This window comes from Camelina sativa, chromosome 16 (assembly GCF_030686135.1).
Source record: "Camelina sativa cultivar CO46 ecotype springtype chromosome 16, ASM3068613v1".
In the NCBI taxonomy this organism is placed as follows: Eukaryota; Viridiplantae; Streptophyta; class Magnoliopsida; order Brassicales; family Brassicaceae; genus Camelina; species Camelina sativa.
In genome coordinates, this window is record NC_141895.1 from 24,706,374 (window position 1) to 24,729,229 (window position 22,856).

Genomic DNA, 22,856 nt, shown 5'->3' on the forward strand with positions numbered 1-22,856 from the left:
TCAATATTGTTTATGTTGACATAGACTCAATACGCACCGTATGGTATGTATACAATACAAGGAAACGCTATCACACAGGTCACCAACACCAATCGTTACTTGTTTGTGTCCGGAATCGAATAAAACTCTCTCACAGGTAAATTTAATGGTCGGGGTAGCTCAATCGGTAGTTTTTTCTGGTTTTCTTGTACAATCTCTGATAATCTCAAGGCGAGCTTTCAATTTTGTAAAGCTTTGGTTTTGTTTGTATCGATCTCACTCTTGGATTTGTGATTGGATTATCCTCTCTTGGGGATTCCTGGTGAGTCGTATTGGGATAGGTTTCCAAGGATCTTACTTGGTTTTGTTTGAAAAGGTTTGATTTTTGCGGGTTATAGAGATGGTTTCTTCGAACTTTTTTAGGTTTTCTGAGATTCGAAATTGAAGTCTTAGGGTTTTTTTTTTTTTTTTTTTGATTAACGTTTGTCAAAGTCACCGACTTTGATGTTCTTTGCTGCTTGGAATTGTTGCCCACGATTGACGATTTGAAACCCTAATATTTATTTTTATATATCTTGTCTGATTTGGATCTCTTCTAATTTGAGTTGTGTGACGTTTCTTTTTGCGGTATGTTGACAGTTGATTGCCTGAGTTAACTTATTCTCTTTATCAACCACCAAAAACAAACTATGGTAAGTGTCTTCAAAGGTTTCATTTTTTAACCATTAATGCTAGTTTAGTAATCACTTACATGTTGTTTTGTCTTAACCTTTGGAACTTAACACGATGCAGTTTTTCGATGGATACCATTATCATGGAACGACCTTTGAGCAGAGTTATCGCTGCTATCCGGCATCTTTTATCGATAAGGTTTGGTTTCATGTCTCTTCTTTAAGTTAATACCCTGATAAGTGAATCGAGGAGTTCTATTTTGTTGTAACATTACAGGTTCTACTTGCTGAAATCTGTAACAATTCTCAGATTCAGACTCAGAATTCTGCATACTTGATTTCTATTTTCTTGTTTCTAATTTGTATTCCCTTTTCTCGTCTTGCAGCCACAAATTGAAAGTGGTGACAAGAGTAAGTCCTTCTATCTAGACGCCATTGTTTGTTTTCATCCATATTGTTCAAGCTTGAAGTTTGATTTGTGTTTATTCTTTTTCAGTTATAATGCCACCATCAGCCCTTGATCGTCTAGGTATGCTCCCACTGATTTGCTCTTTTGAGTTTGATTTATTATGTTAAACTTGGGAAAATATCATAGCTCTAATATTGGGGAAACTTTACAGCTTCTTTGCATATTGACTATCCAATGCTGTTTGAGCTTCGTAATGCTGGAATTGAACGTGTTTCTCACTGTGGAGTCCTTGAGTTCATTGCAGAAGAAGGCATGATCTACATGCCATATTGGGTTCGTATCAGCCTCCTTTTTGGTTATCGGTTGATATTCTCGGGATTTTGCAGCTTTACCAAACTAATTGTTTGCTACTTTTATCTAATCCAGATGATGCAGAATCTGCTCCTGCAAGAAGGAGACATTGTGAGAGTTAGAAATGTCACTCTTCCAAAGGGAACTTACGTTAAACTACAGCCTCACACAAAAGACTTCCTCGATATCTCCAACCCGAAAGCCATGTGAGTCCATCTTATTTCGAACCCTCTCGTATTAGTCCTTATTTAATTATCTTTTGCCCATATCATGTTGGTTTTTACTTAGAAAAAAATGTATTATATTGAAGTTCTTCTTGTCTTCTGGCCCGTAGTTAGATGATTTCATTTGTTTCTGTTTGTTATCTATATTTCCTTGTGGCTTTCTGATGAATGAGTGAACCTTGCAGCTTGGAGACTGCTCTGAGAAATTACTCATGCCTAACCACTGGGGATAGCATTATGGTTCCATACAACAACAAGAAGTACTTTATAGATATAGTTGAAACTAAGCCTGCTAATGGAATCAGTATCATAGAAACAGACTGTGAGGTTGATTTCGCAACTCCCCTTGACTACAAGGAGCCTGAACGTACCACAGCACCTGCTGCAGCTAAGGGTCCGGCAAAAGGTATGTATTCATGGACATGGAATCATAAGATGGATATTCTTTTAGTCTATTAGCTTCAAGTTGTTGGATTTCATGTGTGTTTTTTTTTTTCAGCTGAGGAGGTTGTGGATGAACCTGAACCAAAGTTCAACCCTTTCACGGGATCTGGAAGACGGTTAGATGGGAGACCTCTTGCCTATGAGCCACCGCCTGCCTCTAGCCCAAAAGACAAACAGCCAGTTGTTGCTAATGGTAATGGACAGTCATCTGCAGCAAGTAGCTCAGAGAAAGCTGCGCGACAGGCACATGGAAAACTTGTGTTTGGGTCCAATGCCAACCGTGCTCCAAAAGAGGCTACTCCTCCTAAGGTAGTTATAAAAACTTTTTTTGATTAATGGCAAAACAGATATTGGAGTGGAACTGAGAGACAAATGCCTATGATTGACCTTTTCTAGGTTGGAGCTGGAAAAGAGACAAAGCAAGAAGAACAGGAGAAGAAAGAAGAGCCTAAGTTCCAAGCTTTCACTGGGAAGAAGTATTCATTGAGGGGTTGACCAACTCACACAATGAGTGTGCTCAGTTTATTTATGATCCCCTCATGTTGTGTATTATAAAGACTAGTGCCTCGAATTAAAAGGAAAACAAATAAGTTAATAAATCTCTGGCTTGTCTTGACTAGATTTGTTTTCTTTATCAGATTCAATCCCATTTCATACAGTTCCCTGCTCTTCTATATATTCTTACTGCATGATATAAGTCTGAGCACGTCATTCACATAATTTTTTCGTGAATAGCAAAGTTTGGCGCTTTATAGGTGAAGTCATTGGCTGAAGCCTGAAGAGGACCTGTGAGTTGGCTAAATTACCCTATGAATAAGAACAGTATATGAGAAAAATCCTATGTCTCAGTAATAATATCCTCTCAACACATCTGATAGATACATACATACATGATATATCCCTCGGAAAAAGAAAATATTAGAGACGAAAAGAAAAGAATCTCTTGTTTTTCTGTGACAAATCCAATGCTACAACGGTGCTGTATGTGTCACCTTATTGCATAATGGCTTTGAGTGCATCTTTCACGTATTTGTACTTGAATTCAAAGCCAAGCTCTTTGGCTCTTGCAGGTAAAACCTTCTGTCCCTCCAGAACCACAGTGGCACCTTCTCCGAGCAAAGCTTTGAGTGCAAAGTCAGGAACTGGTAGCCACGATGGTCGGCTAAGAACGCTGCCTAGCTGCTGGCACATTTCCCCAAGTCTAACCGGATTCGGCGCAGTCCCATTAATAACTCCTGCCAACAACCAGCACCAATAGCACTATGCTTTAGCCCTTGACCTATTCCGTTTTTTTTTTGGGACAAACTCCGTTACCTATTCTTAAGACGAAACATAAAGGATATGTATGTTTGTTGTTACCTTTGTAGGATGGATTACTGAGGGCCTCGTAAATTAAGTTCACCAAGTCATCAACGTGAATCCAAGAGAACCTACACAATGAATTGTTTAAGAACGATCTTCAAAAATCGCAGAGAGCCATCAAGAGATAACCAGAAAAGTATCCAACTCAACTTTTACCATTGTTGTCCTGAACCAAGAGGTCCTCCAGCAAACATTTGGAAAAAGGGTATCATCATGGCTACAATGCACAAAAAAAATACTTTATCATCAGAGTATCTAAGTCCTTCACAAACAAATTTCATTAGCGTGTGAGAGCGAGAGAGAATACGCACCCAAAGCTCCACCATCTTTGCCAAGAACAACACCAATGCGGATAAGTGCCACTCTAACATCCTTATTCGCTTTCAGTGCAGTTCCTTCCCATTCTCTGCAAACCTAAGTTCACAAGTACATGTTTTATTTAAGAAGCAAATTTGGAGAACATGGAGTTAGATCGACATCTATCACCGCTAAGTACAAACAGTTATTTCAGGATCTAAACTAGAAAAAGATTCAGAATTTGCAAAAGGAATATATTCTAGGACATTTACCTCTGAGAGATAATCCTTCCCTGATGGACTATTTTCGTCGAATACTCCGGTCTCACTAGTACCTGGCAGTTAAAAAGAGGGTTAGAATTCTTGTTGACATGATTCACGAATCCAAACTTTGATGGCTCCCGCATATAGGATTGTAACAAACCATAGTAACCAACAGCCGTGGCGCTAACTAGAACGGTAGGCCTGGCTTCTGCTGGTGAATTATTCATCAACTCAACAACCTTCATGTAGTTAAAAAAAAATTGTAACCTTTTCATTAGGAAATCTCCTTAATATGTGAAAGCTTGGAACCACAATCAAATGACAAAAGACAGTATAATCACTAACTTTAGAGGTGACACGGATCCGGCTGTCCTTAATCTCTTTCTTGATCTGCAAAGCAAGCAAAGATATCAGTGGAGAAACGAAAAAGGATCAAACTTTAGAGAAAGGTGTAAGAAGAAAACTGACCTCGGGAGACCACCTTGTACTAATAGGCAGTCCTGCCAAGTTCACAACAGCAGTGGATCCTTGTACGCATTTTTTCCAATCCGGTTCTTCTGCAATCACAATACCTGGGAAATCCTTGGCTGAAAGGAGACCATTAAGAACAAGATGAATCAGATCAAAAGACTGGTAATATGATTAATCAAATCACATATGATCCTAAGCAGAATGAATGAACAGTCATTACCTTCTTACCAGGAAATATTTGCTCAGCTTTGGATTTAGAACGTGTTAAGACACGGATAGAGTGATTATCTGCAGAACGAACATTTGAAAAAGTTAAAGTACAGATTTGAATCATAACTAAGTCGAACGAGTGTGATCAGTGTATCATTATCATCTTACCAGCACGAAGTCTCTGAACCAGTCGTCTCCCTATGAATCCAGTTGCTCCAGTTACTGAAACTGTCATCTGATTTTCCAGGGAAAACAACAAAGACCACATTTTTTAATAGCTTCAATTGTATAATCAATGCAATGGGTTTGAATGAAAGTACCTTCTGAGATTTCTCGGAACTACACAGAACCATGAGTCTCCTGCTCCCTGGCACCTAAAAAAAATCCAAAATTTCCCGCAACGAATTAGAGGCTGAAAGAACAAAACTTTCAGAAAATAACAATTCAAAAACCCAAAATTGCGTACGGGGAAAGATGAAGTAGGAACGAAAAGAGCAGAAGAGAGAGCGAAGGAGGAGGAAAGAGACGTTGTTGAGCAGAAAAGCTCCATGGTGTTTCGCTGATATGATCGTTAACTCTGTGACTGTGGTGGAGACACATATATAACGTCTTGCACCAAGACCACTCAAAAGGCCTTTAATGGGCTTTACTAAAGGCCCATGAGTGAACCCAATGTGTGTTTTAGTCTCTCTGAAGTTTCAGAGGACGAAAGAGTGAGTGTGAGAGAGAGCGAGATGGCGGCGATGCAGTGGTGCGGCGCGATGGCGCGACGGATTATGATGACGCAGCGAACATCTGCAGCATTGAACTGTTCGGCGGCGAAATATTCATCTTTATCTCCGGCGTCTGCAGCTCCGGCGGTATCGGGAATGGATTTGTGCGGGAGAGGAGATAAGAAGACGAAGAAAGGGAAGAGATTCAAAGGATCGTACGGGAACTCGAGAGGGAAGAAGCAGAAGATGATTGAGCGAATCAAAGACAAGCTTGAGGTTCCCAGGTCTACTCCTTGGCCTCTCCCTTTCAAACTCATCTGAAACTTTTCTCTTCTTTTTTAGGGTTTTTTTTTTCTTGTTTGCCAACCAAAAAAATGTCGCCTTTAATGGTGTTGTCTGTATACTTCTTCTCATCATGAATCATTTGAGTATAAAACTCGTCTCTGTTCATGATTTGTGTTGTTTCCACCTCATTTGCGATTTTAGAGGCTTAGATGTTTCCCCTTGTGGCTTCATTTGGGATCTGAATCCAAATTATACTGAAATTAATAAGTTTTGATTTTGCAGTCGCTTATTTATACACAAGATTTGTTGATTGGTTCAAGCTTAAAAGCGTGTGTGAATTAATGAGAGTGTTTAGAGTGTTTCACCGAGAGCCTTTAACTTTTGGATTAGGTGGTTATAGGAAGATTATGCAACTGAACCACGTTTGATGCTTTGGTATGAATGTGTGTGTAACTGTGTAGTATAGTGTTTTGTTTGGTATGAATGGATGGCTGAATGTAGGATAGCAAATTTTGGCCTAAGAGACTACTAGTGACTCTCAGATTTGGAGTTGTATAAGATTTTTGAAAACCCGCCTTGTTGCATATCACACTTTCAAATGGCGAGAACTTGTTTGTATTCATTGATTTGAATAGGACGAGAGGTCAGACAGTTTCCTGTTCGAGTTTGCAGTTTTGTTGGTTGAAGATCTAGTTCCAAGATATCATATTGAGTAACGTGCTCACTATAATTATGGTTGCTCTCTGCATATTTAGACGGTTTGAGTGATGTTAGCCTTTATGTTTTGTAGTTCCTGGTGATGATCATAGATTGCTCAATATCTCTGTTTTTTTTAGTTGTTATTTTTACTCTTCTTTCAATTTTGGCCTTTACTGTTGTTTTACATTGTAGAAACTAAAACTAAAAACATTTTAGACAAAAACGACAGTGTTTAGAACCTGAGCATTCATTTGGGCTTCGGAATTGTAGTTAGCAGAATTGATCGGTCTTGTTCAACGAATTCGTATCGATGTTGGACAAATGTCACGCACATTTTGAAAACTATGTTTCGTTGCGCTAAAATAGGACAAGGGTCGATATCATATTACCCAAAAGCCTTACCAGTTAAAGAAAAAACATCAGAATGTGTTGATGTCAGCTTACAAATCAAAATCCCCATGAAACCAACAATAAAAATAGAGACAGATCCATCTTAAGCTGTAGAAACATGAAATTTTTCATCAAACACCAGCGCCTAGAAGATTTACACATACAACCTCAAAAACCATTATATGAACGTGTTTGAACTCTCTATTAGAATTAGAAAAGCGTGGCCATGCTTTTTCTCCAGTTAAGTGATCTCCGTGTTGTTGGAAGCGGAGGCGTGAAGCTCAGACTAAACATCTCCTTCATAGCTCTTCCTTGCTCCACGAACCTAACAAGCTTCGCTACAACCGCTGCGCTTTCAACCACGTGGGTTATGTCGTTGGGTTTACTCCAGAGCTGGTTCGCTAGCTGCAACCTCCGGCGTTTCGAGTTCACAGCAATTCCAAACTTCTGGTAAAGTCTCTTCCTTTCCTCTCCAGTAAACCTCTTCCCGACAAGCTTGCTTAGCATCCGTCTCTCCCTATGAAGCGCCTATAGGCTACAGCAAAACCGAGCATTAGCTTTTTGCAGCGGATACAAAATCAAACGCTAAAAGTACTAACCTTGAAGCTACTGTTAGTGTTTGTCCTCTTTCAAAGGCATGGTTTCCCTGAGAGAAGCTTTCTTTCATAAATGAAAGTCTTCTTAGCTCTACTCCAATGTATATTGAATCCGCTTGATCTCCCGTGAAGAGCAAGAAGAAGTATGTTCTATGCACCAGCGAGACATGACATGTTTGCCACAGCCCCAGAATCTGTTCTCTCTGTCTCTCAAATTCGTCCGACCAGTTTGTCATCGTCCCAGACACCTCTTCCTCCATAGCGTCCACACCAATGTCCTTCCCCATCTTCCCTGAATTCTCAGTGTCCGAAACCTGAAAAGAGAGCTCCACATAAGAAGTTGCTTCTTTGTAGAAAGGATAGAGACGGCTATAACGGTTTTTACCATCTCCTTCAGCCCTTCAACAAATGACCGAATGCTGGTGATACCTCCACCGTCTCCCACCAACGGTGTTCCAACACTGTGAGCCTCAGTGGAATCACTTCCGCGGGAGGACATTGAATCTTCCCTCAACAATTTCCCACCAGAACCGAACTCTAAATCAGGAAACACGATACCATGAACCTCCGGTCTTCCAGGGTAGTCCATCTCCAGGGCATCAGGAGGAGTGCTTGTGCCCGGCATGGTTTCTCCACGGCTCCAACTCTGCCTCCTCCTGACACTTCTAACACTTGACGGGGTACTGTTTTGAGCATGACCTGTTCCACCGTTTGCCTCTGTGTTGTGGCCCAGAATTGTTTCTGCATCTGTCCTTTCTTCACTGTTGTTATTAATGTCACTGGTTGATTCATCGTCCATCTCAATGCATTGTACTTCTTTGCAGTATTCTTCTGATTGATCTCCTAAACGCCCAGATGACAATTCCTCCTCCAGATCATCAGAGTGAGACCTAACATGAGCTCTTGCAGTTGACAGAGGCGTAGATGTCCCATCTGATATGAAACTGGTCCTATCTGGATCAACCACGCCTGATGTCTCTGACACTGAACCATCCTCCCACTTGTTGGTACGGTTACGATTATGCGGAGCCCCAGCCTTTCAAAATTTGAAAAGAAAAAAAACAAATGGATGAAACTAGAAATGCTATCAAACTGTAAAAGATTATTTGATAAACTGTCGATTGAACTGAGATACCTTTGAAGACTCATCGTGTTCCACCATCTTCATAAAATCGTCAAGCCGAGATTGGGCAATATCCCGCCGTTTTGTCATTTCTGCAAGCTGCTTCTCCATCTGCATGATATCAAACCTTAATCAGAATAAACCCAACTATCCAAAAGTAAACCAACCACCCCTGCCAACGGATCTGTTAAAACTACTACTGGGTTTCCACAATAGCACAAACCTTCTGTATCTGAAGATCTTTCTTTCTCAGCGCAACCCCACAATCGCAGCTTAAGGTGGCAGGGGCTGGGTTTCTCAGCTCGCTCTCGAGCCTGGCTAGCTCACGCTGTAGCTGCTTCACCAAAGCCTTGTCTGACATGACAACATTGATCTGTGCCTTTGTTGTAACTTCCTTGGCACAGCAGGCAAACAGAAGAGTGTTTCTAGTCTGCTCTACATGACTCCTCGCTGGACTCAGCGTGCAGACTATGGCTGTTCTGGCATTGCCCCCCAAGCATGGCTGAAGAATACGTGTGAGCTTGGAGTCTCTATAATTGATGTGTCCTTGTCTTCCATTGCTGCATCATGTTGACAGTCTTTATATCAAAGCACATTAAGTTTCAAAAAGATAAATAAAGATGCTTGTAGAGTTCGAATTGTGTTTGTTAATATTGATCAACAGCACATGCTACAAATTGTAAGGTTACAGTGTCAGCCGAAGTATCACTTCCACACCTGAGTTTACGTATCACGGTTCCTAGGGTCAACAAACTTCTATTGATATGACAACCCTCCTTAAGTCTTGCCCCAGCTGATAAGGCCTGTGATGCGCGCTCGCTCCCCGCCAAATCAATAAAATTCTGCACATAAGAAACAATGAGCACAAACAAGATGATCGGCAAAGCTTAGAACCTTGAGACGCATATAAATAAAGTAGATAATAACATACCACACTCGCCATGAGAGTGGTTGAGTTCTCTTTGCCTAAGAACTCACGAGCAGAGCTTTCAACTGTCTACAAAAAGTTAATAATTTAGATTATGCGAAGATAAAAAAAAAGGGAAATCATTTAGATCCAGTACTAGAAAAGAGCTTAACTAGTTTGATAATTTGATGCGATCTTGAACTTCTCTCATTTAATGAGGTTTCACCAATCTTCCGCTGTGCTGCAATAAGAACATCAAGAAGTACAGACACGTAGTGAGAGATATTTTTTACACAACAATTTGTGCAGAATAACCTGAGTTGCAAATCTGGAGCAAACTACATAACTATCAGCTCGTTTGTAGTAATGGAAAATAGGTGGACTATATGAGAATATTACCTTCACAAACAGAGATAAGATCCTTCAAATGGTTCCAATCTCTCAGGGTTTCCTCTGTGGCTTTTTCAACGACGGCCCCTTTCTAAATTGAAGAAAAAAAAAACACGAGAAGAAAGTCACACACCATTATTAACAAAAAGCACTTACAGTAAGGAGAAAACAGCAATGTTTCACCTCAGGGTCATCTCGTAGCCTCAGTGGTGTACTATCCGGGCTGAGAAGATCTCGGATGGCCTCATTGTAGATCTCTATAGCCGAAAATTTCACAACAAATGCCCTATCTTCATTCTGCAGCGCCCAGTGCAATTAGCGAAAACGAGAAATACAAATCAAAGTAGTGTGCGAGAAAATCAGACTTAATTTTTGGCAGTACCTTAAATATATAATCAAATATGTCAGCCACAGCAAACTCGGTAATTCCAGACATAGTGTATGTCTTTCCACTGCTAGTCTGACCGTACGCGAAAATACTAGCTGAGAAACAATAATTAATGCATCATTTTAGCTTTCCATGTCATTGATGTCTACATCATTACAACAATAAAGGAAGCTTACAGTTAATTCCTTTGACAACCGAGAGAGCAACTTCCTTAGGGCCATCTTCGTAAACTTGTCTGGTTGGGCATTCACCTCGGTACACTATCTGTCACCAAAATGTTTAAAGAGAAATGGGCATTCAAATCAACTCATGGATGTGATATACAGGTGTGAAATTCACAGGGACAAGCCCAGGTAGAATAAAGTTAATAGAAGAGGTTGGAACGGTTCAAAGAAAACAAAAACTGAAGTTAATTCAAGTACACCATGGCGATTCTTACCAAATGAGTATGCAGAAGGAAAAGTTGAGCCCTCACGCAATGTGTTTCTGTATAACACAGTAGTGTCGTTGATGCATTCCCAATCTGCAGCTTCATTAGCCAAGATCTCTTTCTCGTTCAGAGGTCTAAGTCTAACCAGAACCAATATCTTCTCTTCCCGGGCAACATGCACCTGTGTCTTCTCCATTTTTTTCAGCTCTTCTCCAGCAATAGCTCCCATTGCTCACTGGTCAAATCAACAATAATACACAATGAGCTTTTTAAACAGAGGAAGCTCGTTACATTTTTGAAGTTTGATGCATTTCATTCATATTTTAACAAGTGCTGAAAGCTTTCAAGAACATAACAGATCTAAGAAGAGACAAAAAAAAGTCATTATTTTCCAACTAACACAACCATAAAAAAAATGTTAAAGCCCAGACATCTCATCTTACCAGAAGAAGAACCTTAAAAAAAAAATAGAGAAAACTAGAACAGTTCAACAAAGCAAACTCAATAGTATCAGAGTAAAGTCAATTACACTGCAACTAAACACCAGAGTTCAAAATTTCTGCAACACACTGCTTAAACAGAAAGAAAGAAAAAGAAGAGCGAAAGAGAGATGACTTATTACTTATTAATAGGGATGGGATATTGTAATTAGAAAAAACAAAAGAGAGTTTACTTAGAAGGTGATCAAGCTTTTAACTGTTAGAAGAAGAAACAAACGAAAAAAAAAAAAAAAGAGTACCGACTTTTATTCATTAGTGGTCACCCACTATGCTTGAAAACGAAGTAATGTATCATCGATCTAAAGTTTCTTTAATAGAAATACAAGTAAAGAAAAGGTCCCACAGAAGCACACATTCTGTGTTAAAACGCATCTCTATATTTTAATAGCAAAGAGAGGAACTCAAAAAAGGAAAAGTTATCATCATATTCAAAGTACTTTGATTTGCAATCTTACACACGCAAAAGGAGACAGAAGAAAGAAGAAAGGATAGAAAAAATTAATATAGAAATAGTTGTTGTATTCACAAGTCTTTCTCTCACCAATGCACTTGAGTTTTCATAATAATGCAAGTAAAGGAAAAACAAAAAAAAAAAAAAAAAGCCTGAGTTTAACATTAAACAATGGGTAGGAGTAGGACTAATTGAATATAATAAATAATATATGAATTTGACTAGAATGCAATCAAAATACCCCACATCTTGAGACTAAACCCTAAAATCTTCAATCTTTCATTCATATACAATGTGAGTAAACAAACTGTGTGCTAGATGTTGGATATGTGTTAAAGAAGAGAGGGCTTTTTATACCTGACCAAGTGAAAGTATATAGTTTGTTGTCTTTCTTCCTCAAAGTGACGCCGTTTCTTCTTCACAGACCTCTAATCTGAAACATCCACCACAGAAGATTTGAGCATTAAAAACACACACACACAGAGAAGTGATTTTGAGAGTGGAATCGAAAAATTAAATAAACCCTAGGAGGGGTGGGCACCGTATAGTGTTCTGAATCTATCAAGCGAATCTTAAAATTAAAAAAAAAAAAAAAAAAAAAAAAAAGAAAAAAAGAAAAAACGCAGAATCGTTCTCCACATAAAATTAAAAAATATACCAAAAATAGCAATCTCGATCTAAAAAATAGGGAAAGAGGAAACACTTGACCCAAATAAATTCCTCTAAGCTTCAATCTTGTCAAAAAAATCAAAAATCGGAGGAGAAATCTATATAGGGTATGTATGGGATAATAAAACAGTGGAATCAAAAGCTAACCATTGATCTCTCTCTCTATATATATATCACTAGTGCGAAGAATACGGAGAGAAATAGAGATACATAGAGAGATAAAGAGAATCACAGTAAAGTCACCTTCTTCTTCTTCTTCTTCGTCGTCTGCTCTACTCCATCTTTCTCATGCTGCTTTTTGTCGTCGTCGTCGTCTATCTCTTTCTCTAAAAAATTGCCATTTGTTTTGGTTCGGCTCTCTCTCTGCGTGTGAAGGAGGAGGGACCAATGAGCACTGATTTGGTCCCGCAAATCTCGTAGCCAAGCGCCTCTCTCTCTCTCTCTTCTCTCTATTTGTTGAACCGATGGAGAGAGTGTGTGCGGTGGAAGGAAGATACCAACTGAAATACCAAATTTACCCTCTAGAACGTTGTCGGGAATCTGATTAAAGCCCCTTCTTGCCACGTTGGCTTTTTTTTTTTAATTCCTCTTTTATATTTTAATATAACTAGGATTCATACTTTCGCAATGTACCGGATAAAGTATTTTAGAAAAAAAACTAAATTTAAAATTTAAAATTATATATTATATATTATAAAAATATATAAATGTAATAGAATAGTTTGAATATATAAACTGTTATTAAAAGCACAACCATCAAAAAAAAATTTATAAAAAATACTATGTAGAATAGATGTAACTTTGCAAAACATATTGTTTAAAGTATTATAAATATAAAATATTTTTATGAAGAATTATGGTAAAGAGCTACAATTAAAAAAAAAAGTGATTCTAACTGAGAATATTGAACTAATGTTGTAATGAATAAATATAATTTTATATAATTTGGATAGTTGTAAAAACCGTTGAGAGTGAAATTTTATATTATTTTGTGTCATGACAAATAAATGAAAACAGTTCAAACAGAAAAATATATATAGATTTCAGAAGATATGAATATTCGAAAAGACACAACTCAACAATGAACAGTTGCAACTTTACAAAAAAAAAAAAACTGTTACAACGAACAATCATAATTTTTATAAAATACACTATTTAAATTTTTTACAATTTTTTTTTAAAATTATTTAAAATGTACAATTGAAAAAAAACACAATTTTTGGTGTAATTTCCTCCGATTTCCTATTATATATAGATACTAATTTCTATTCCTTAAATTTAATGCGCGATATATATATTCTTCTCAGTTACTAACTAAGACACGTGACACGAAGACCACTGCTTTTTATAGCCGTTGAGAGAGAGGTACGGAGCCCAAAGGTGTTTCTTGAGACTCTCTTTTTATTACTATTATTTATATACCAAACATTTTATTTTACAACTTTTTCTACTATTTTCCTCATACTCAGTTTACCGAACAAACGTGAAATTAGTTAAACGGCGAAAATCACGGATCGCTTTTTTTGTTTTTTTTGTCGGTCCATTTATCTTACACAAGTTTTTTATCTTTATTTTACCAGATAATTAAATAAACAAGAGAAAATGATAAAGTCAAAAAAGCCATTTAAGGCACACTAGTAACTATCAGTCCATATCTTCTTCTTTTTTCCCCACAAGTCATAAACCCTTATTAACTGTAATTAATGCTCCATGTAATAAATTACAAACATAACTCCATTTTAATTGTATCCTCAAACCTCAATTTATAACATAAGTTTATGGGGTAATTTAACTCTCAAACGGTCAAACCAATGTATTTGTATACTCCTTTAATACAATGTGTTAATCGATGACCTAGTTTACATACAAATGAGTGAAGTTGGTAACATAACTTTGACCTCAAATCCATTGTCAAATTGGTAAAGCTTGAACACAACGTTAATTTTCTTGTAATTAAATTACTTCCTATCTGGAAACATCAGTCAGTGGCTTTAATTACACTGACCGAAGATAAGATAAGATAAGTGATTCGACGAAACTCATATGTTTTGCAGCCTTGCAGGTGGTTTGGGTTTGGCACCAACAAAAAAAAAAGTGTCAATGAAGGAAAAAGGAACATTACGTGGGCTTACACATAAAGCCCAATATAATAGGTATTCGGCTAAGAACAAGAAGATCCAAAACATAGACATCGAAAATTGGGTTGTTAAACAACGTTAAAACTTGAGAGCAGAGTGGGGAAACCAAAGGAACTAAGACTATCCTCATTGGTATTGGTAGTCCTTAGATGTTTCTTAGTAAATTTCTTAGGTATAGTTTTTAATTGTTAATGAAACAAAAGCTTAAGGATTGAAAGAAACGATTCTTATTTTAGGATCAAAAGAAACGTTTTTTGGTGGACAGGTGGTGCGATGAGATTAATTTGGTAAATTTTATTTGGCATTTCTCTTTCTTTTTCGTGTGTTCTCTCTTCTCTCTCTCGCTCTGTCAAAGGCAAAGGCAATTTCCATTGAATTTTTTCTTCTCTTCCAATAGATTTTTTTCTTCTCTTCCAATTGATTCCCACGTCTGATTCTCCATGGATTCGGCGTCGATTTGGTTCCGGTGAAGCAGACGGCATTTGATTCTGGTAAAGATCGATCTGTCGAAACCCTAATATTTGGGGAAGATTCAAGCACTTCGATTGCGTTAGGTAATTGACTCAATCTTAATTTATTTATGTATTTGCGCGTTATTTGCGAGTTAGAAGAGTTTCATCAATTGTTTGTTTTGTATGTTTATAAATCATGGATATAGGATTCGTTTTTGTTTAAATTTCATGGGTTTTGAGTCCATATAAGTCTGCTTGGAAGTAATTGAAAAAGTGAGAAATGATGCATATGATCCGATTAGTCAAGAGTGTAGAACTCTGTATTTGGTTAGATGGTTGGTTGATTCTGAGTTTTTGTGTTTGTTTTATGAGTGTTATGAGTTGATCTATGTAATAGTCCGAGTGCTTTATGAGTATTATGAGTTATAGTTTCATTGTTTTGATATATATCAGACTTTGTGGTTCATTGTTTTGATTTTATGAGTTATAGTTTCATTGTTTTGATATGTATTCAAACTCTGTAAACCAGCCTCTGTGGTTCATTACCAGCCTATGTGGTTCATAAGCAAACTGTAAATTGTTTTTTCATAGTCGGATTGAGTTAGTAGTTGGTTGTTGGTTGTTGTGTCTTTAATGGATGTCTTTACACAATTGGTATTAAGACTCATGTACTTGTATTTATGCTTTAATGGATGTCTTTACACAGTTAGTTTCATTACACAGTTAGTTTCATTACTAACCATTTCTTGTTTCTTGTTTTGTGAGTTTCTTTTAGTTGAGCTCAAGCAAGTCACAGTTAAGGAGACAAGGAAACAACATTTCAACCAACCGAAAAAGGTAAATATACACCTAACTGGTTAGAAACCAATTGATTGCTTTGTTTGTTTGGTAGTATCTATTTTGGGGTAGTGAGTTATAGCATGACTGTTTATTTGTGCTCCTATGTGTACTTCTTTGTGACTAGGTTGTCATTAGTCTTAATTGGTGGTTGTTCTGTCATTAATGGAAGTGACTAGGTAGTGTATTCATTGTGTGTTTGGTGTCGAAAATTAATTGTAACTCCAATATACTTCACCTTATAAACTAAGCTTTTCTTGATCTTTAAACCACAAACCCGAATATCTTCCAAGCATAAACCGTTTTTCTTTTCTTTCCATATTCTTCTAAATCCCATTTGCTACTATGGGGTCTGACCATGATCTAAATCAGTCCACAAATTTTGTGGGACTTATGAATAGTCAGCAGGGGAGTGGCTATCCTCAAACCATTTCTTTTGATTCCCTCTACCCAAATATACATACTCTTTCGTCACCAGTGCCTCTCTTTAGTTCCCAAGTCAGTTATGCAGCTTCCCCAAGTGAAGACACAACTGCAAGTCGTAGGGAAAGAAGGAAATGGACACCTTCTGATGACCGGATTCTCATTAGCGGGTGGTTAAACACCAGCAAGGATGCTGTGAAAGGCAATGATCAGAAGGGCAGAACTTTCTGGAAAAGGGTTGCTGATTAATTTTCAGATAGTTCACTTTCTGATGGCAATGAGAAGATAGGGCCAATTCAGTGTAAACAGAAATGGGCTAAGATTGGTGATACGGTCGGGAAGTTTTGTGGAACGTATGCTGCTGCGGTGAGGGCTAAAACTAGTGGTCAGAATGAGGATGATATAATGAAGATAGCGTATGATATGTACTACAACATTTATCAGAAAAAATTCGTTCTTGAGCATTGTTGGTTAGAGTTACGCTATGACCAGAAATGGTGTGAGAGTGTTAATGGTAAAGCACCTGAAGTAAGCAACAAGAAAAGACTCTTTGATGATCCTGCACAATCTTCAGCTTCTCAGACCGACGGTAACATAGATGAGCCAACAAACACAAGGCCTACTGGTAGAGACGCTAGTAAGGCCAAACAGAGGAAGACTCATACAGAAGCGAAGGAAGAGAAGGCTTTGAAGGAGTACCAAAGCATGTGGGAAATAAAGAAGGAAGAATTGGTGCTGAAAGAGAGATTGTCAAAAATGCAAATTCTTGACAGTTTGCTGGCCAAAAGTGGACCTCTTACTCCGAAAGAAGAAGCTATGAAAGAGAAGCTGCTTGACTTAGTGGATGATTAGTTTTAGAACAAATCTGGTCGAGAAGTGTCCTGTTTGCGTCTGTTGAGTCTGTTGAGGCTAGTTGAGTCTTGTTGAGTCTTGTTGAGTCTTGTTTGATTATAAGTTAAGTCTTGTTTGATTATAAGTTGATGTGTAAGCGAATGTCTAATTTCTTGTTTGTCTAATGCTTTTGTTAACTGAACAAGGAACACATGGGGCGATATATATATGGCTCTGCTTTCTCGGGAAGTAATGGTTATCTGGTTGACGAAGAATCTAGCCATCGGCTATATGATAACATTTTTCTTACTCGGTATTGTATATATCACATGCTTTTGTTTTTTGCTACTCGTTCAATAACCATCAATTGTTCACATGTGAACATATCACATGATATTGTTTTTTTCCTACACAAGAATACAACAAGGATCACAAGATATATGAGAACAAATAACTAACACAAAAATACAACATATATAACTACAACAAAGTCTCACGGGAACTGTAAGAAAAGAATCACAAGATACACAATTTACTTCTATATATAGAACATCTCTTCTACTCATTCAAATCATTCACAAGTAACTTCTCAAAATTCTTACTATAGTCATTTAATTTTTTTTTTCAATGGGTTCTTCTTCTCATTCACATTTTAATTTTGCAAAGGACGATGATCCACTTTTTGAGTCCTGTTTTGCAAATTTTTTTGATAACCATGATATTCATGGACAAGCTTTTGTGAAAAAGAAAAAGAAACGGGAATTCATTGAAAAAAATCGGGAAGAAGGCCACAACCGTTTGTGGAATGATTATTTCAGTGAATCTCCGACATACCCTCCCCATATATTCCGACGATGTTTTAGAATGAACAAGCTATTATTCTTGCGTATTGTCGACCGTCTTACTGCAGAAGATCCTTATTTCCGACAAAGAAGAGATGCCACAGGAAGGCTTGGTCTTTCTCCGATCCAAAAATGTACTGCAGCAATTAGGCTACTAGCATATGGTGGCAGGTGTGATACGGTGGACGAATATGTCCGACTTGGTGAAACAACTGCTCGAAAATGTTTGCAACATTTTGTCAGTGGAGTTGTCAATTTCTTTGGCGATGAATATCTAAGAAATCCCACACCAGAGGATCTTCAAAGATTACTATATGTTGCAGAAGAACGTGGATTTCCCGGGATGGTTGGGAGCATCGACTGTATGCATTAGGTTTGGAAGAATTGCCCAACAGCTTGGAAAGGCATGTATACACGAGGATCCGGCAAACCAACAATTGTTTTAGAGGCGGTCGCGTCATATGATCTCTGGATATGGCACGCTTTTTTGGATCTCCAGGTACTTTTAACGATATTAATGTTCTTGATCGATCTCCCGTCTTTGATGATATACTTTATGGTCAAGCTCCACAAGTTACCTACTACGTTAACGGCAAAGAGTACAATTTGACTTACTATCTGACAGACGATATTTATCCGAAATGGCCAACTTTTATTCAATCCATACCACTACCACAGAGTCCAAAAGCATCTTTATTTGCTGAACGCCAAGAAAGTGCCCGAAAAGATGTTGAGCGTGCTTTCGGTGTCCTACAAGCTAGATTCGCCGTAATCAAAAATCCATGTCTTTTATGGGATAAAGACAAAGTGGGATTGATTATGAGGGCGTGTATCATACTTCACAATATGATTGTGGAAAATGAACGAGATGGATACACTCAAGCTGACGTTTCTGATTTCCCACAAAGAGATGGTGTGGATCTTTCATATTCTATCAATATGGCTTCAAATATCAGCAATGTGCTGAATGGTCAAACAATAATTCGTGATAGAGAAGTGCATCACCAATTGAAACATGATTTAGTTGGACATTTATGGACTAAATTTGGGTATTAAATTTGTTTCATGTTTAATTAAATATGTTTTTATGTTTTATTTCATGTTGTGTGTTATGTTTTTGTTTTTTAATGTTTTGTATTTTAATTTTAAATGTTATATGTTATTTTATGTTTTTATTATTAAAATATGTTTCTATGATATATAAAATAATTTTGAATATTTAAGTTATTAATTATTATTTTACTATATTTATTACTAGAAAACACCTAAACTTGGTTCTACCAATAATCAACAAAATTTTCTTTTTCTCTTAACAAAGTTTCTTCTCCCCTTTTTATTATTAAAAATTGTCTTAAGAAATAACTAAAAAACACACTAATGAGAATAGTCTAATGTCATATCAAACAATTCAACATATACTTGACTTTTTGTACATTGTTATGACTTATGAATCATACCAACTTTTGTTATCTAGTTTTCAATTCAATAACAATTAGCTTGTACTAACAATATCATAGTAAAACTTCCCTCTAGAACGTTTGTTTATGGCTGGTAACATATGGCAAACTTAGAACGAATATGACATAGATAGACTGTATGTGTTTGTTTATAGTTTACAAGAGAGCAAAAAAAAAAAAAAAAAAAAAGAAAAAGCAAATGATCAATCTGTCTAAAAAATCTATTGAACTCTATAAATATCTAAGATCATTGATTGGACCGACGCAGAAACATTTGCAGTATATTTTTGTCCAAAATCGAATAATTTGGGACATAGTAGAGAAAATGCAAAAAAAAAAAAAAACAAAAAAAAAACAAACCTACTTGGAAACGTACGATCATTACTTGTTGACTACCAGTTCCAGTGGCTGTTGATAGTTTCGACCCTACCATTTCTGTTTTCATTCCTTCGTGTGGCCCTTATTTTTCCTTCCTCATGTTTAAAGTTTTCACTACTACTATTACTAAAACTAGCCTATCGTACTACACCTGTTTTTTTTTGTCAAAGTACTACACCTGTTTTTGTTCAACAAATGATAAAAACTAACGTGGAATTGATTACGATTTAACCAAAAAAAAAAAGACAGACATTTTGATTTCCATGGACGAGATTACACGAGCTCGAACATTCTACAAACTTGACAAAAAGAAAGAAACAGCTCTTACAAGTTACAACAACAAGTCGTTTGGTCTAATGTAGTTTCTCATTAATTCGTCACTGGGTCCATAGACTCTGACCCTTAGTTCGTTTCTAATCTATCATTTTCTTTTTGTCCGTCGATTGACTTTTCACTTATGAAACATATTTTTTTTTTAAATGCATTACTTTGAGTCAAGCTTTTGATTTTTTTTTTCTTTTTTTTCTTTTTCTGAATCACCGAACCTTACCCACATGATGCATGTAATAATAATCGTACATGCATATAAATATAGATTCATGTTTACCATCTCTTCTCAAGAAACAAATGGGCATTTTACTAATTACTACCACATAACTGATAAGTCATCTACTCACAAAAACGATTTCTACTGATTGACTTTTCACATTTTACTATTTATAAATTTTTTAAAAAGCAATACTTGTTAAAAACTTTACTTTAAAAAAAAAAAATCTTATGAAAATACTACTAGTTAAATAGTTTATAGATTTTACCACTTTTGAGAAGTTAAAAGATATGTATTTTTGATTTTTTGTTTTTACAATACAGTATGTACTTTACATCAAATACTAAATCATAAGAACAAATAGAACTCTGATTAAACCCAAACATGACAGATAAAACGTATGTTAAATCACATTTTGATAATTTTAACAATGACAAAAATCTACGTATTATTCAAAAAAGTGTTATAATCAACAAATACCATTTCAAATAATGGTTTCTCATAATTGATTCTTAAAATCTATAGATCTAATAAAGAATAGTAAACAGTAAAAAATGGTTAAAATTAAGAGATAACCGTAAAAAACTGTAAATTTAATGAGAAAAAAGAATGGAGAAATCAGAAGGGAGAAATCAAATAAACACTATCTCAGAGAGCGAGTATACTATTATTGCATATATATAAAAATCTCTACTCGCAGCATTCTGCAAAAAAATTATCATATTTTCTCTGCTCCTTCTCTCTCTCTCTCTCTCTCTCTCGCTCGCTCTCTGAGATAGTGTTTGACTCAAAAATATCTCAATCATCTTCTTTTCCTAAACCCTTCATATCTCTATCTCTCCATCTGCTTCATAGCAATGGGAATTTGGGTTTGGTGAGAAAGATGCAAACTTTGAAACTGATCGTTTGAGAAGAAAAACATGCGAATTCTGTGTGATGCTTGTGAGAGCGCCGCCGCAATTGTATTTTGCGCCGCCGACGAAGCTGCTCTTTGCTGCTCCTGCGACGAAAAAGTAACCATCTTTATCTGAAAAAGCCATTTTTTTCTTCTTCTTCTTAGTTTAACACTATTGTATCTCAACCAATGCTGATAAAGTTGGATAATTTTTGAGGCAATTTCTAGTTGCAGTGCTTAATTTGTGGATTTTGAGGTTATTGTTGTAACTCGAAGCTGTCCTATAAAAGTATAGTACCAATTTCTTTATCAAAAGCAGGCGTGTGTTTTGATTGTTTAGGGATGATCATGTACTGATTTTAGCTTAGTCAGAATTTGAACTTTGCTTATAGCATTGTCTCTGGTGATACACTTTACAGTCACTCTATTGCAGCTGTAAGAGCTCTGATTAGTTTTGTTTTGAGGAGAATGGTGATAAGTATAGGAAGTGATGATATGAAACATTTTTGTTTGTGTGTTTAGGTTCATAAGTGCAACAAGCTAGCTAGTCGACATGTACGTGTAGGCTTAGCTGATCCAAGCAATGCCCCGAGCTGTGACATATGCGAAAATGCACCCGGTATGAATGAATATGATTCCTTTGCCTTTCTTTGGTGTGTAGAAAAAGGAAAAGTTCGGTTTTTTTTGACATGTTTTTGTGTTAACTCGATGAGCAGCATTCTTTTACTGTGAGATAGATGGTAGTTCCCTTTGTCTACAATGTGACATGGTTGTACATGTTGGTGGGAAGAGAACACACAGGCGTTTTCTATTGCTGAGACAGAGGATTGAGGTTTGAATCTTGAGACTAGTTATTAGGATCTTGAAGCATTCTTGATTTTGTGATATTGATTCTGCTTTACAATGTTTGTGTCTTGTAGTTCCCAGGCGATAAGCCTAATCACGCTGACCAATTGGGATTACGTTGTCAAAAAGGTTCTTCTGGTCGCGGTCAAGAATCAAATGGAAATGGTGATCATGATCACAATATGATTGATCTCAATTCCAACCCTCAAAGAGTACACGAGCCTGGATCGAATCACCAAGTACGTGTATCTTATCTTGATGAACGTAATACTGTTGCCTCAATTTTTCTACAGTTCTCTAAAACTGTTTTGTTTGTTTCAAGGAGGAGGGTATTGATGTAAATAACGCAAACAATCATGGGCCTGAACATTGATCATAGATACACAAGATCAAGTAAGAACCAACCTATGCAAGAACACTATCTTTATAGGGAAATCTCTCATTTGGTTTTGAGGAAATCAGATTAAATGGCTTAGCGTAGACCAATAAGTTGTTTTCTGGATTTCTTCTCTTTTTCTTTCCTTTGCGAAATGGTCAATTAGATAGCAAAGCTTGAAAGAGATTATTGTATAATGACGAATCTTCAGAGTTAAATCTCAAATAAAAACTATGAAAAAAGCCATTAAAGAAGATGCCTTCTTGGCTCAGTTTAAGTGATCACCGTGAGCGATTGCTATTATTTTCTTCTTCTTCTTCTCTCTCTCTCTATGTCTAGTTTTGTTTACTCTGAACTCACTCTGTTTTTGGATTTTTGTCTTATAAAAAGATGAGTGGGTTGAGTTGAGAGTCACATGACCTTGAAATGCAATCTCTCATTATTCAAGTTTCAATATTGTGTTTTGATGTTTCTTGCTCCATTTTTCTTGGATACAAACCTAGGATTCATCATGAACATAATGCTTGGTCTTTTGTAATGTCATTTTCTTGTATTAGATGATGTGATTTTTTAGCTCAGAAAACGTATCATTATAACAGTTTCATAACTAGT

At 36.7% G+C, this 22,856-nt stretch overlaps 5 protein-coding genes and 1 long non-coding RNA gene across 11 annotated transcripts; 4 read left to right on the top strand and 2 right to left on the bottom strand.

Annotated features, from left to right (window-relative positions):
• Window positions 1–17: 17 nt before the first annotated feature.
• On the top strand, window positions 18–2,736 carry LOC104751783 (ubiquitin fusion degradation protein 1 B). 3 transcript variants are annotated; one of them, XM_010473804.2, is made up of 10 exons: window positions 18–136; window positions 619–671; window positions 772–849; window positions 1,037–1,061; window positions 1,147–1,179; window positions 1,271–1,392; window positions 1,486–1,616; window positions 1,820–2,040; window positions 2,134–2,387; window positions 2,475–2,736. In XM_010473804.2, exons 2-10 carry the CDS (start codon window positions 669–671, stop codon window positions 2,571–2,573), a joined length of 966 nt encoding a protein of 321 aa, XP_010472106.1. In that variant the 5' UTR covers window positions 18–136; window positions 619–668; the 3' UTR covers window positions 2,574–2,736. The 3 variants fall into 3 exon arrangements, with proteins under 3 accessions (XP_010472106.1, XP_087348482.1, XP_087348481.1); XM_087492356.1 differs by having other exon boundaries at window positions 91–301; XM_087492355.1 differs by lacking the exons at window positions 18–136; window positions 619–671 and having other exon boundaries at window positions 766–849.
• Window positions 2,737–2,905: 169 nt separating this feature from the next.
• Window positions 2,906–5,266, bottom strand: LOC104751784 (epimerase family protein SDR39U1 homolog, chloroplastic). Its single transcript, XM_010473805.3, has 12 exons — window positions 5,148–5,266; window positions 5,002–5,055; window positions 4,850–4,916; window positions 4,700–4,759; window positions 4,469–4,587; window positions 4,346–4,390; window positions 4,161–4,239; window positions 4,010–4,071; window positions 3,752–3,854; window positions 3,597–3,657; window positions 3,438–3,508; window positions 2,906–3,313 (listed from the first exon to the last, which is right to left on the bottom strand). The coding sequence occupies exons 1-12, from the start codon at window positions 5,229–5,231 to the stop codon at window positions 3,072–3,074; spliced, it is 1,047 nt and encodes a 348-aa protein (XP_010472107.1). The 5' UTR covers window positions 5,232–5,266; the 3' UTR covers window positions 2,906–3,071.
• An 89-nt stretch (window positions 5,267–5,355) lies between these two features.
• On the top strand, window positions 5,356–5,960 carry LOC104751785 (small ribosomal subunit protein bTHXm). The gene has a single exon (XM_010473806.2). The coding sequence runs from the start codon at window positions 5,416–5,418 to the stop codon at window positions 5,713–5,715; it is 300 nt and encodes a 99-aa protein (XP_010472108.1). The 5' UTR covers window positions 5,356–5,415; the 3' UTR covers window positions 5,716–5,960.
• Window positions 5,961–6,741: 781 nt separating this feature from the next.
• LOC109124795 (kinesin-like protein KIN-7E) lies at window positions 6,742–12,742 on the bottom strand. 4 transcript variants are annotated; one of them, XM_010473808.3, is made up of 15 exons: window positions 12,466–12,742; window positions 11,911–11,986; window positions 10,612–10,837; window positions 10,349–10,436; window positions 10,167–10,267; window positions 9,968–10,081; window positions 9,794–9,875; window positions 9,568–9,635; window positions 9,419–9,484; window positions 9,205–9,329; window positions 8,711–9,047; window positions 8,500–8,598; window positions 7,750–8,400; window positions 7,368–7,678; window positions 6,742–7,303 (listed from the first exon to the last, which is right to left on the bottom strand). In XM_010473808.3, the coding sequence occupies exons 3-15, from the start codon at window positions 10,705–10,707 to the stop codon at window positions 7,297–7,299; spliced, it is 2,145 nt and encodes a 714-aa protein (XP_010472110.2). In that variant the 5' UTR covers window positions 10,708–10,837; window positions 11,911–11,986; window positions 12,466–12,742; the 3' UTR covers window positions 6,742–7,296. The 4 variants fall into 4 exon arrangements, with proteins under 4 accessions (XP_010472110.2, XP_019093849.2, XP_010472111.2 ...); XM_019238304.2 differs by lacking the exons at window positions 11,911–11,986; window positions 12,466–12,742 and adding an exon at window positions 11,225–11,392; XM_010473809.2 differs by lacking the exons at window positions 11,911–11,986; window positions 12,466–12,742 and adding an exon at window positions 11,132–11,382.
• A 1,958-nt stretch (window positions 12,743–14,700) lies between these two features.
• LOC109129573 (uncharacterized) lies at window positions 14,701–17,175 on the top strand. Its single transcript, XR_015584025.1, has 3 exons — window positions 14,701–14,914; window positions 15,588–15,649; window positions 17,110–17,175. It is a non-coding gene; the product is annotated as an uncharacterized LOC109129573 (long non-coding RNA).
• Window positions 17,176–20,744: 3,569 nt separating this feature from the next.
• LOC104751787 (B-box zinc finger protein 18) lies at window positions 20,745–22,528 on the top strand. The gene is made up of 5 exons (XM_010473810.3): window positions 20,745–21,140; window positions 21,545–21,641; window positions 21,739–21,854; window positions 21,943–22,107; window positions 22,191–22,528. Exons 1-5 carry the CDS (start codon window positions 21,048–21,050, stop codon window positions 22,239–22,241), a joined length of 522 nt encoding a protein of 173 aa, XP_010472112.2. The 5' UTR covers window positions 20,745–21,047; the 3' UTR covers window positions 22,242–22,528.
• Window positions 22,529–22,856: the final 328 nt, after the last annotated feature.

Coding starts and splice junctions, on each gene's coding strand:
- LOC104751783 (XM_087492355.1), top strand. CDS start 766: ATGCAGTTTTTCGATGGATACCATTATCATGGAACGACCTTTGAGCAG. Junction 1,617..1,819: donor ATCTCCAACCCGAAAGCCAT/GTGAGTCCATCT, acceptor TGAACCTTGCAG/CTTGGAGACTGCTCTGAGAA. Junction 2,388..2,474: donor AAGAGGCTACTCCTCCTAAG/GTAGTTATAAAA, acceptor GACCTTTTCTAG/GTTGGAGCTGGAAAAGAGAC.
- LOC104751784 (XM_010473805.3), bottom strand. CDS start 5,231: ATGGAGCTTTTCTGCTCAACAACGTCTCTTTCCTCCTCCTTCGCTCTC. Junction 5,056..5,147: donor TTCCTACTTCATCTTTCCCC/GTACGCAATTTT, acceptor GATTTTTTTTAG/GTGCCAGGGAGCAGGAGACT. Junction 4,072..4,160: donor CACGGCTGTTGGTTACTATG/GTTTGTTACAAT, acceptor TTTAACTGCCAG/GTACTAGTGAGACCGGAGTA.
- LOC104751785 (XM_010473806.2), top strand. CDS start 5,416: ATGGCGGCGATGCAGTGGTGCGGCGCGATGGCGCGACGGATTATGATG.
- LOC109124795 (XM_010473808.3), bottom strand. CDS start 10,707: ATGAAGCTGCAGATTGGGAATGCATCAACGACACTACTGTGTTATACA. Junction 9,485..9,567: donor CGCATCAAATTATCAAACTA/GTTAAGCTCTTT, acceptor AACTTTTTGTAG/ACAGTTGAAAGCTCTGCTCG. Junction 8,401..8,499: donor AACACGATGAGTCTTCAAAG/GTATCTCAGTTC, acceptor AAATTTTGAAAG/GCTGGGGCTCCGCATAATCG.
- LOC104751787 (XM_010473810.3), top strand. CDS start 21,048: ATGCGAATTCTGTGTGATGCTTGTGAGAGCGCCGCCGCAATTGTATTT. Junction 21,141..21,544: donor GCTGCTCCTGCGACGAAAAA/GTAACCATCTTT, acceptor TTGTGTGTTTAG/GTTCATAAGTGCAACAAGCT. Junction 21,642..21,738: donor CATATGCGAAAATGCACCCG/GTATGAATGAAT, acceptor CTCGATGAGCAG/CATTCTTTTACTGTGAGATA.